General features: G+C 35.5%; 1 protein-coding gene across 4 annotated transcripts in view; it reads left to right on the forward strand.

Moving 5' to 3' along the window:
* VCAN (versican) overlaps positions 1–13,298 on the forward strand; it is a 102,794-nt gene extending 89,496 nt beyond the window's left edge. For all 4 annotated transcript variants that reach the window (XM_045571695.1, XM_036409531.2, XM_036409533.2 and 1 more), the window contains 3 exons: positions 6,913–7,057; positions 11,840–12,022; positions 12,170–13,298. In XM_045571695.1, the coding sequence (XP_045427651.1) occupies positions 6,913–7,057; positions 11,840–12,022; positions 12,170–12,297 (456 nt within the window). In that variant the 3' untranslated portion in view covers positions 12,298–13,298. The remainder of the gene's footprint in view (positions 1–6,912; positions 7,058–11,839; positions 12,023–12,169) is intronic.
* Positions 13,299–13,637: the final 339 nt, after the last annotated feature.

The raw sequence follows: 13,637 nt of genomic DNA on the forward strand, positions 1-13,637 counted from the left end.
AAATTTTTAATCTTTATTATTAAAAGTATTACAGATGTCACCCTCCCTCCCCACATCCTCACTGATCCCTTCACCCAACTCATTCTCAACCCCAGGCCTTCCTCCCACAGTTCTTCGTTCATAGGCTATGCATACATACATACAAATTCTTTGGTTAATCTTTTTTCACTTCCCCACCCCCGCCCTCTGAAATACATCAGTCTGTGGTGTTCATACACATAATGCTAGTTATCTGCGGAGAGATCATGGCCTTGGGATGTGTATTTTAAAGATAAAAGATGTCTGGTATCTCTGCATCACAGCTGGGACTCCTAGTCACGATATAATCTGAGATTCACCTTGAAAGGATGTAAACCTGTCTGACTTTAGTAGATTGCCCATAACTTTTAAAGCAGAGACTCCACCCCTACACACACTTTTCCTGTAGTATGTTTATTGAATCAAGTTGGAGACTTGTGAAGAGCTAGGAAGGAGAGAATAGCTATCTTGCTATTCTGCTTGAGAAAAATTAGTAAATTCCCTGTGAGATCTGTGGAACTAGCCAGTCTCTGAGAGTGAAGAATGTGTCTGGCAGGGAAGTGCTGTGTACCCGTAGACCTGCACAGTAACTCTTCCCTCTTATATCAATGTAAGACAGAAACACATTTTTGACAATAAAATGTGGATTATTTGGAGTAACCTACGCTTTTATAAAGTTTAATAGATTTTGATTAATAACTTTGGTCTACTCTGAGTTTTTCTTAGTATTAGGAATGGTTCAAAATGGGTTTTCTGGTTTATGGAGACAACTTTCATGTGAGAAAACTGCACTTAGATGTTCGATTTTGGCTAGCTTTTATTTTTTATTTTTTATTTTTTTAGTCATTTTATGCTTTTGGCAGCTGACTTGCCTGAATCCAATGGGGACAGGGGCGCAGAGAGAAAACAATAATTGAGAAGTTACTGAATACAATTTGCAATGATTGTCTCTTTTGCCACTTTTTTTAGAGGCAGAAAATGGTAGTCATTTAATTGGAACTCTAAAGAACAGTAACTTTATCACATATTTCCTCTTAATAAGATGCTAGTTTGTCACAGAGCATGTAGAACATGTTCCTTCTTACCTGGCTTTTCTCAAATCTGAGTTTCATGCCATTGTTTTCTCTGCCATCAGAAGAAAGTGGCGATGGAAAGTAACTTAGGGTCCTCTTTCTGGTGTTGTACTGATCTAGTCCTGGTCTCTGGGATAGATGGCAAGAATTCGGGGCTTGGGGTGGGGAACATGAGTCTCTGAGACACAGATAAACAGGGGGTAAGACTGATCAGCATTTTTTTTTTTTCAATGAAGGTAAAGTGAATTCTCCCCAAATCATGCTAGCTTTCTGGAATAATTCTTAGTTTTCTTATCCAGCCCTAGAGGAAAGTCAATCCAGGCTAACTCAGCCAGGATGTACACTTATAATCCCAAGTAAAGGCGGGAAACATCCATATGGGAGTGGTGCATTTTTCTCTGTCATTCCAAGAATCTTTATTTCTCTGTGCATGAAGCCCTGTGTGTGTATGTGTGTGTGTGAAGGAGGCTCTATTACGTTTTTCTAACTCTGAACTGCTTTCCTGAGGAGAGATCACTCCCTCACATATAACTGTTGTGAAAATACACACACACACACACACACACACACACACACACACACACATATATTATTATTAAACCTAAAGTCAAAGATTTATATTTTTTTTGTGTGCTCTTTCTCCCTGCAAGTGATATTAAATGAGACTGTAAAGCATTTATGAGGGAACAAAGAAAGTTGTTCAGAAAACTGGAGTTCCCTTTGCTAACTCCTTTGGCAATAACATAGGGCAGAATCAAAGCATCCCAGCCAAAATAAATCTGCACAATGGAGCTATCAGATATGAGGTAATAGTGTGACATGCTTGTGGGTATCAGACATTCTTGTAAAAACCGCAGACCTAAAATTTGGTCCTGCACCATTAAGCCACAGCTCTGCCAAGCAACAACACAGAACACACGTTTTAAATCATTGTTGCAAGCCAAATGTAATTCCCACCAAAAACAATTAAATCTTTTACCAGAGGGCTGAGTCTGGGCAGCGTGCACCCTGAGAATCTGAATCTCATTTCAGTGTGAAAATGAGATGGTTGTTGTTCAGATCAAGAGGAAATGTCAGCTGCAAAACCCAGGGCAGCCAGTGATTGTAACGTGAAGGGATACTGGTTGAGGTTAGATTAAAAAAGGGTTAGCTAAGAAACCTGTCAGTTCTTTCTGATAGCTGCAGAGATCCTTTCACAATACTCATTTTTAATTATTAGAAACGTAATTCACGCTCACTCTACGGAAGTAGGAAAGTATGTAAGAATACAAAAAAATAAAATATAATTTCAATCTCAGATCACCCAGATATAAACTTTATAATATCTTATGGCATTTCCTTTTGGCCCTTTATACACACACACACACACACACACACACACACACACACACAGCTGCATCAGAAGGTATGTGTAAAATTGGGATCATTGTATGTTTTTAGAGTTTTTCTTTTGAATTTTAACTTAACACTTAAGTATATCCCGTCCCTTTATATATTCTTCAAGGATAGGATATTTAATGGTTATACAATATTTTATTAGTTTGGCTATACCCCAAATTATTGAATATGTGTTCACTCGCAGGCGTCTTCAAACTACGGCCCGCGGGCCACATGCGGCCCGCAGAGGAGTCTGATCCGGCCCGCCAGGTTTTTTGGGCAGTGAGCGCAGCCGAGGTGTTACAGTAGGAATTAGTAGTTCATATAGTCCGGCCCTCCAGCTCTCTGAGGGACCGTGATCTGGCCCCCACTTTAAAAAGTTTGAGGACCCCTGCATCTACAGGTTGCATTTACTAGTAGTATAAATAGTATTTTAGGCAAGGTGTTGCTCAGCTACAATTACTTTAGGATGGGATTTTAGAAGTGGAATTGTGGCGTCCAAGGGTAGGAACTCTTTGAGGCTTTTGATATGGATTGCCAGCTGTTTTCCAGAGAAGTTATTTACTTCCATCAGTTGTTTCTAGGATTGCCTGTCTCACCCATTATTAGCCAGCAGCAAGCAACACCTTCAATTCGGGATAGGCGTAGGTAGAGGAGAATGCAACACACTCTATGATTCATTATTTATAAGTGTCAGATTATTTACTAAACAACACCAGTATGTGTCCAGCATCGTTCTTGGCATCTAGAGTATAGTATTAAATAAAAGAACTCTAAATTCCTGTCCTCAATGAGCTTATAATCTACTAGCGAGAAAGAATAAGATAAATGAGTAAATCATGTTGGATGTTAGACTATAAGTATTATGAAGAAAAATAAAGCAAGAAAGGGAGATGAGCAGTGTGGGTAGGTAGGGAAAAGGAAGGGGAAGCATTGTACAGACACTATTGGGACTTTGTACATTTTCCACCTCTGAGGACATTTTCTAGTTACTTGTAAGAGGTTCATTAAAAATAAGCTAGAAAGTACTGAGCTCCAAAATCTAAATTAAATATTTAAGATGGTCTGGAATCTTTGATCATAAAAGGTATTAAACATAGATTTTTGTTATTTTTAAGACATTTCAACTTTTTTGTTTATTATTTTTATCCTACCTTAATTAACCTGTTAAAGACAAATTATAATAGTTATACATCAGCATAACTAATATAATATGACTTTGATATCTCTTCTTTGTTGCTCCTTGTCTATTATTTATTAAAGGAGAGTAGGGGGAAGAAGGGTTGTTGGGTGGAGGGTGAAAGATAATAAGGGAAGGGAAGTCCACAAAGATAATAAGGGAAGGAAAGTCCACAATAAGTAAATCATTAGAAACCCAGTTCAGAGCAAAGGTCTGGTGCAAGGGAGACCTGCCAGTCAGAGTACTTTGGTGAATTTGGCCAGAGCTTCCTACCCAGGGCCATCTTGGAGAGAAACTCAGGGTTTGATGAAGTCTACTAGAGTTGGATATATAATAAATCCATCTGATTTCTGGATTTTGGTTTCCACCAAAGAAATAAAAACCACATTCATTCTGTGTTTTGGCAAAACCTAGAAATAACAATATATTAAGCCTTTCTTGGTTATTTGCTATTTTACCACTTTTCAAAGACTCTTTTAAAAATCAACCAACCAATCAAGCCAAAATTTCTCATCTCCTATCTTAATTTTGGCATGACTCAGGAGAACTTTAAAGCAAAGCTAAGCAAAGAGGTGGAAGGAAAAGTAGATCTCTTTATCTTGAGGTGTTCAAAGTTTAGTCTTCTTACTAATTCTTTTACCAAAGATTTAGCTTTATAGCATATATGAAAGTTTTAAATAAAACTGAGAAGAAATAAAAAAATATAGGAATTCTCTAATACATTTATGCATTTTTATTTTTAAAAAATATATTTTATTGATTTTCCACAGAGAGGAAGGGAGAGGGATAGAGAGCTAGAAACATCAATGAGAAAGGAACATCGACCAGCTGCCTCCTGCACACCCCCTACCAGAGATGTGCCCGCAATCAATGTACATGCTCTTGACCACAATCGAACCTGGGACCTTTCAGTCTGCAGACTGACGGTCTATCCACTGAGCCAAACCAGTTTCTGCCATTTATGCATTTTTAAAACACATAAACATAGCCATGGTGTGTTGGGAGTAAATAGTAGCACCATTTTTTTATTTTTTATTTTTTTATTTTTTGGCATGGTCTGAATTGAGAACAATTGCCTTAATTCTTAGGTACAGTTCTTTCTTCTCTGACTTTAACTTTCTCAAATAATATCTCTTAACTGATTGTTTCAGATCACAGACTTATTTCATGTAAATTTCATTCCAGGAAAGGCTAACAGAACTATAGTCCCAGAAAAGATAGTCATGTGAGCCACTATTACATAAAGCTACTTCTACCACAGGAAGGAAGTTTGCCGACAATTTTGTCGTCAGCATTAGATTTGTGGCAAAGCATAGTGGGAAAGTGATACTTTGAGTGAGAAAGACATTGAACGAACAAAATTGTCCTATTCCACATTCTACGGTAGTTAGGAGACTCAGGACTAGCAAAGAGAACTCTTGTTTTTAGTCCAATAATATTTTCATCTCATCATTGTTATTTTTGGATAGGGATAGGGGCTGTGTTTTTCATATAATTATTGGTTGATGTGGAGGCAGTATTTTAAAGTAACAAAGAATTGAACATAAACCAAAAAGTCCTAGATGTTTAATATCTATATGGTTGAAATTACTCCCAATCCTGTTAGGTCTTTGAAAGAGACAATGCATAACAAGTATCTAGAAGAGGGCTTCATTCATTACAGTTGCTGAATAAATTGCATTTATTATGATAATCAAGGCAAAATATATTTCCAGTTATATATCATTGCTCAGAATCAATAGATACCATCTTGCCAAAACCGGTATGGCTCAGTGGATAGAGTGTCGGCCTGCAGACTGAAGGATCACAGGTTCTGTTCCGATCAAGGGCATATGCCTTGGTTGCAGGCACATCCCTAGTAGGGGGTGTGCAGGAGGCAGCTGATCGATGATTCTCTCTCATCGATGTTTCTAACTCTCTATCCCTCTCTCTTCCTCTCTGTAAAAAATCAATAAAATATATTTTAAAAAATAGATACCATCTAAAGTTAGAGATATAAGGTACCAGTAGAAAAACATCAAATCAATAAAATTATTTTCAATTAGTTTCTGAACATACATTATACAAAAAAAACCAAATATATTTATAGCAAGATATATTTTTTAAATATATTTTTGTGTTGATTTCAGAAAGGAAGGGGGAGGGAGAGAGAGAGATGGAAACATCAATGATGAGAGAAAATGATTGATTGGCTGCTTCCTGCACACCCCACACGGGGGATCAGATTGAGCCTACAATCTGATTCAGTAATTGAACTAAGACCTCCTGGTTCAAAGGTCGATGCTTAATCACTGAGCCACTCTGGCGAGGCATATAGCAAGATACATTTTTAAATTCTTATCTTGTCAACATGTATACATGTAATAAATGTTTCCTATTAAGAGAAAAACAACTTCCAGATCATAAAGCAAAACTCAACTGTATAGTGCACATAAGGTCACATCTAAAACAGAGTAACTCAGAAAGTTTGAATATAAAATGATGTGTACAGGTATAGCAGGTAAATACGTAAAATATATACATCAAATGTCTCAATTTTTAACCAAATAAATGAATTTGGATAAAATAATCACTCTAAAAAAAACAAAGAAAAGTACTTTTAGTGGTAACATAGAAAAGAGAGAATACAAATTTGTACTATAATCACAATCCTATAAATTCTAGGTGCAGATAAAGGTAGAGGGAAACGATGGATCAGAGGGATGAGATTATGATCTTTTTATTTGTTCCACTTTCATTAATGCTGCTATAATTAACAACAATAATAACATGATTAAGTTATTAAAGTGAGCACTGATTACCGTATTTTCTGGCATATAAGACGACCCTCCAATTTTAAAGTTAAAACATAGGTTTAGGCCTATAAGACTACCCCCCCACTTCTGAGGCAACACCAGTTCTTTTTTTAATTATTAATAAATTTTTAATGAATAACCCCCGATTTTCGGTTGACTTTTTTTCATTTCAAAAGTCATCTTATATGCCGGAAAATATGGTATATATTTAGAAATGTAGAATAAAATTCCTCAGCTATATCTCTTTGCCAAAGGGAAAAATACATAATTGTTGAAGAGAGACATTGAGATACATACATATATTATCCATTTAAGTATAAAAGTCTTTTTCTTTACCACCAAAATCACTTTAGCTAGATGGTTAAATTGAAACTGTTTAGTCCATTTGAATTTGATTGTGACTCAATGCCACTGACATGCTTATAATATGCTATTATCAAGTAGTCATTTTCTCCCTCCACTTTTGCAGCAATATGAGAACTGGAGGCCCAACCAGCCAGACAGCTTCTTTTCTGCTGGCGAAGATTGTGTTGTCATCATTTGGCATGAGAACGGCGAGTGGAATGATGTTCCCTGCAATTATCATCTTACCTATACTTGCAAGAAAGGAACAGGTAATCATTACCTCATTAATAATGTCTGGTTAATCCACCTTTTCATTATCAGGTAAACTCAGGAACACTAAGCTTCCTTCTTTAAAATACGAACTGGATATGTCACATGCATCATCTCTTGTTGCTCTGGAATATTTCATTCTTGCCATGCAATCGAAACGTTTGTTTTCTGTAGTGTTGACACCATAGATTTCAGGTGCTGAAGATAACAATGTAGTATTTACACAGAAAAATTACCTCCACGTATCTTTAAAGACACAAACACACAAAAATCAGCCAACACAAGGGTTGAAGACCTGTTTATTTTGGTGAAGAAAGGATTACAAAAATTGGTTGTCAACATTTCAAAAGTGGAAGATGTCATAAAATATTATAGATTTATTTTATTTTTTATTTTTTTTACCTAAAGGAAAAGAACAACTGGTACCCATTTGACCCTTTCAAATTTGTCCATAGATTGAAGTATTGGAGCTGAAAAACCTCTGCTCTCCTCAGTGGGGGCTTTCCTCAGGCCTCGCGGTTTTTAAATGCCTCGTCTCTGTAGACTTTGAGTTTTTTAATCATTTCCTTAGAAGCTTGTTGTATGCTTATAAACCATGAAATAGTTGAATGTCCTCTAGATTCAATAAAGTAAAAACAGTTGTAATATAAGTCCCATCATGAGGAAAATTGCTTAGCTGACATTAAACAGATAAAGTTAAGAATGCTGATTTTTTAAAAATGTGTTGTGTTTATCACTGACCAGTATGTGTGAATTTCTAAGGCATTCTGTATAGACTTCTTCCTTAAACAAATAGGAATTCCATAAACATTTTTAACCTGTTTGCAATGGTGTCAAAGCATGAAGATTTAGTCTCTAGAGCTAGACCTCAAGTAAGAGTTCAAATTACAAATGCAAAATATAAAATCCATTTGATTTTTTTAAAATATAAAAATAAAACTACAAATGCACGCTGTGTAAATATTTTAGAAAACTTCAAAAAAGAGAAATGCTATTAGAACAAAGAGAACATTAAGATACACAAAGCTCAGATAAAACTCAACCATTATTTGTGATTACTTTGCTCTTCTCTAATCTAAAGTAGAATTTGTTGTGGATAGCCTTTCCACATGAGCCGCTTTCCTGCCTTTGTGCATTACCTCAGCACGTCTGCAATGAGACTTGTGAAAATAGCAAATCAAGTGTCTGTTTTCCCTGCTTGTAATGTAAGAAGTCTTTAATGAACTGTTTGTCTTTATCCAAATGTCATGTTTGCATTCTCAGATTTCCAAATGGCCCCTGGAGTCATGCTTTTCATTTTATGATGCTAACATTCTGATATTTGTTATGTTAATTTTTCCTGTAGCAAGGTTTCCCAACACCAGCACTACTGACATTTTGGGTCCAATAATTCTTAGTTATGAGGGGCTGTTCTGGGCATTGCAGAATGTTGGGCATCTCCTCTGCCTTCTACTCACTGAAGGTCAGTAGCATTCTCTCCACTGCACGCCCCTCTGCTCTGTGACTAAAATTGCCTCTAGAAATTGCAACCATCCTTGTGGAGGGAGAGGAAGAAAACGATTCCAGGTTAGAACTACTGTCCTATAAATTATAAAGGATTCACAAAACCAGCATCACCATTTACATGTCCCACTGGGGAAAGAGATTCATGAAATGTTGGCTCTACCTCGTTAAAGGAAAAAACAAACAAAGCAAAATGATCTTTGTATTTTATCTCCCTAGTGTCTGTTTTTTATTTATGTGAATTTAATTCTTTGTTAATTAGTACTCTGGGGAACTATGTGAATTTTATAAATGTCTATAGACTTTTATGAAAACATACTCATTTCTCCTTTCAGATAATTTAGGCATCTTAAAACATACAGACCAAAATAGTTCTAGTTTCAATTAAATACTCATAAAGGAGGATTATAATATATACACAAGGCATATTTACACTTGAAAGAACACTTCAGTGAATATTATCCACAGTTCTCTGGAGATCCTGTAGCATCTTCCAGTCCCATCTATTTACTCCCCAATTCCAACCATCTATGATGACTTAGTTCCTTGTTTTTCTTTTTGGTATTACCACATATGTTTGTATGGGTAAACAACACATTTTTTAACTTGGCAAATTTTTAAAATTTATATAAGTGAAATCATACTGTATGTATTTTGTGCCTTGCTTTTTTTGGTTCAGTATTATGTTTGTGATCTTTATCCATGTTGATGCATGTAGCTCTATTTCTTCATTTTTGCTGCTGTATGGTATTTCATTGTATGACTATATAACATTGTATTTATCATTTCTCCTGTCAGTGGACATTTGGCCTATAGTAAGTATTTTTTGCTATTGTAAGCAATGTTTCTGTGGGCATTTTTGAACTTGTTCCTGGTAGACTTTTGTGAGCTTTCATAGGGTATTTTTCCAGGAGTGAAGTGCTGAGTCATAGGATATATGTACCATAAAATTTACTAGAAAACAGCCAAATTATTTTCCAAAGTGGTTGTACCAGTTTGCAATCCCACCAGCAAAGTGTGAAGGTCCTGTTATTCCACATCTTCCAACATTTGGTATTATTGGACTTTGAAATTTTTGCCAGTCTGGTGGGTATAAAATGTTATTTCTTGTGATTTTAAATTGTATTTTCTTGGATACTTTCCCTTTAATATTATTTCATACACTCATAGGTCATTCACTGATTTTCTTCTGTAAAATTTCTGTTCATGTCTTTAACTTATTTTTTAAAATCAGTTGCTTCTCTTTTATAAATTGATTTGTAGGAGTTCTTTTTATATTTTGATTATGAATATTTTGACAATTAGATATTTTAAAAATACCTTCTCCCAATTTGTAGCTTGTGTTTACTCTTACCCATTTTTGATGAACAGAATTCTTCAATTAATTACATTTTCATTTTTGGTTTAAACCATTTTTCATCTCAAGAAATCTTTACTACCCTAAACTTACAAAGATATTCTATGTTGTTTTCTAAATGTTTTATAGTTTTTTGTTTTATGTTTATATATTTAAGCCATCTAGAATTGATTTTCCTTGTATTCTCCGAGGTAAGAAAACAAGTAAACTTTTTCCATAAAAATACCTAATTGTCCAAATGCAAAAGCTACTTTTCCTTACTGCTTTGCCATGTTGCTTCTGTCAAATATCATGCTTATATGTGTGGATCTACTAGTTTATCTGCTGTCCTTGCCAGTACTGTACTCACTGAACTATTTTACCTTTCATATAAGAATTCATATATAGCCGAGACCGGTTTGGCTCAATGGATAGAGCGTCGGCTTGGGGACTGAAGGGTCCCGGGTTCGATTCCGGTCAAGGGCATGTACCTTGGTTGCGGGCATATCCCCAGTAGGGGGTGTGCAAGAGGCAGCTGATCGATGACTCTCTCTCATCGATGTTTCTAAATCTCTATCTCTCTCCCTTCCTCTCTGTACAAAATCAATAAAATATATTTAAAAAAAAAAAAAGTTAAAAAAAAAAAAAGAATTCATATATAACTAGTTTTTAAAGAAATCTCTACATTGCTTTCCCCATAATTATAAAGATAACTTCTAATTTGTCAGCATAGCACCAAATTAAGTATAATGAACTATCTAGTTCATAACTTTTCACCTTCGATGTCAGTTTGGTCTCATTCTATCTGATAGTATCTGAACCTTGGTATAGGATTTTCATAGTATAAAAAAGAAGTGCAGGTATCCAGATTGAGTTATCATGGAACCACATACACTGTGTAGTTTATTAATTGAAAATGATATGTTATTATAGAAATCTCTGCTTTAGGAATTTGTGAAGATAAAATACATATACAAATATTTCTAATTTCTTAGTTATATAGAGTATGATTTTATAATCCATTTTTAGGTTATGTCTATATGAGTACAGGTCTTATGTGAGTGAAAAGAGATGCTTGGATTGTGTTTCATTAAAGACAACTTTCTCTGCTAATTACAAATGTTAATTTTTAAAGCATGTCATTTAGAACAAGTACACCAATGTTGAATAAAACTTTAAGTTCAATTTTAGTTGAATCAATTTGCCCAGCCTCTTGAATTTTAGATTGTAAGGTTTCTTTTACTTTTGTTGCTTTTTTATTATTTACTATTGCTAAGTTTGTTGATATTTAGAATTTTTATTATAAATTATAAATTTTCCAAAATTTAATCTTCATTACCCTTCTCAATAATTTAAAGTTTAAGATAATTATAAAACTGACCAGGAATATTAAGTCCTGATTTTCCCTTTTTTTTTCCTCATAGGGAAGTCAAAAAAGGGTAAATAGAACCAAAGATATTTTATTGATACTTAAGAGTCTATATTTGGCCATGTTTTACCCATATTTTGAAAATATGATGTTATTTTAGATTTTAAGTATTTTTAGGGAAGTGACAGTAATAGTTAATTGTCACAAATTCATCATTTCTCCAAGTGAAGATGGGGAGTAAATAAAAACTTTGGGATAGTGATGAAGACAATACCACCTGGCCACATGAAACTGGTACTTTTTAATTTGGAATTTTTCCAGAAAAGTGACCATGTAGCCGCATGGTTCTTTAACAAAATGCAATCCAAGATGACATAATCTGGGATTCAAAAGGGGCCCAGAGCCTCAATATTTACTTTTTTTTCTTGAATATTTTCAATTTGTGAATTCTAAGTGGTAGCTTTTTATGATGGTGCCAGATTGGTTTTTTAAGGAGTGAAAGAGATAAAAAGAGACTCATACTGATGGAAATATTTAGTTTCTTTGGAAATAACTTGATTTACTTTTCTTTAGTTGCTTGCGGCCAGCCCCCTGTTGTAGAAAATGCCAAGACCTTTGGAAAGATGAAACCTCGCTATGAGATCAACTCCCTGATTAGATACCACTGCAAAGATGGTTTCATTCAACGCCACCTTCCAACTATTCGTTGCCTAGGGAATGGAAGATGGGCTATGCCTAAAATTACCTGCATGAACCGTAAGTGGTACTTTACAAGGAATGGACAACCGTGCAATAACAGCTTCTAGACACCTTCATTTTACAGCTGCGGTTCTGGTAGTTTAGGGTATGGAGCAAGTAATGTTGTTGTGTTTTCTTTCCTTCTTTCTTTTTCCTTCCATGTAGCATCTGCATACCAAAGGACTTATTCTAAGAAATACTTAAAAAATTCCTCCTCATCAAAGGACAATTCAATAAATACATCAAAACATGATCACCGTTGGAGCCGGAGGTGGCAGGAGTCCAGGCGCTGATCCCTATAATGGCGAACATGTGTTTTCATCATTTCAGCCAAAGTCCTAACTTCCTGTGCCTTTCCTATCACCTCGAGAAGTATTATCCGTTGGTCTGGATTGACGGACCACCGTCCAGTCAGTTGGGGTTGCTGCGCTCACAAAACATCTTCAATGAAAGCATTGGCATTCAAAAAGAAAGCACATGATGTGAAAGAGAACAAGGGCAGAGAGAAACCATTTGCAGCCTATCCGAGGTCTTCAGTCTTCTGTTTGCCTCCAGTGCAGACCGTTCTATAATGTATACCAGCCTACTGTACTATTTAAAAAGCTCCATTTCAGCACCAATGGCAATGTAAATAAGATGATTTAATGTTGATTTTAATCCTGTATATAAAATAAGAAGTCACACTGAGTTCTGGCATATTTAATGATGATTATGGAGCCTCCAAGGTCTTTAATCATTGGTTTGGCTGCTTTGGGTAGTTTGTTTAGGCTGGAAATGGTTTCACATGCCCTTTGCCTGTCAGCAAGACTGAGGACGGCTTTTCCTGGACAACTAACAAACACAAAGTCTTGTAGGCCACACTACACCATCTCAGCCTTAGCTGCAGTTGGCTTCACGTGCTGCTGAAGCCTGGCTAACGGGACCTGATGGGATGAGGGATTGCAATGTGGAACTCTTTTTTGCTGCATTCCTTTTCCTTCACTTACAAGAAAGGCCTGAATGGAGGACTTTTCTCTGATCAGGAGCATTTTTTAGGGGTCGAAGTGCTAATTATTAACTCAACCAGGTCTACTATTTAGTGACTTTCATAACACTAACTTGCAAGGTTCCAGATCAACACATTTCAAACGGATATAGACCCAGGGCTCTGGAGGGTGGGGAATTGTTAAAACAACGCACGTTCAAAGAAAGAAATTTTGTATATATAACCATTTTAATCTTTTATAAAGTTTTGAATGTTCATGTATGAATGCTGCAGCTGTGAAGCATACATAAATAAATGAAGTAAGCCATACTGATTTAATTTATTGGATGTTATTTTCTCCTAAACCTGAAAATTGACATAGTGTGCTAGTTATTTTTCAGTGTTAGCCTTTGTGCTTCTCTCACACAGTTTGGAACCATATAATCTTAGGTACTTTGTCCCTGATTCAATAATGTGATGGATAGAATGCATCAAGTGTTTATTATGAAAAGAGTGGAAAAGTGTATAGCTTTCAGCAAATAGTGTTTGCCAATTCTAAGCAAGGAGCATATATATATATATATATATATATATATATATATATATATATATATATATGTAGCTAGGTATATGTGTTAAAATGTCTTCCTATCACTTCCCACCCGTTTT

Source organism: Pipistrellus kuhlii, unplaced genomic scaffold (assembly GCF_014108245.1).
Source record: "Pipistrellus kuhlii isolate mPipKuh1 unplaced genomic scaffold, mPipKuh1.p scaffold_m20_p_4, whole genome shotgun sequence".
NCBI classification, from domain to species: Eukaryota; Metazoa; Chordata; class Mammalia; order Chiroptera; family Vespertilionidae; genus Pipistrellus; species Pipistrellus kuhlii.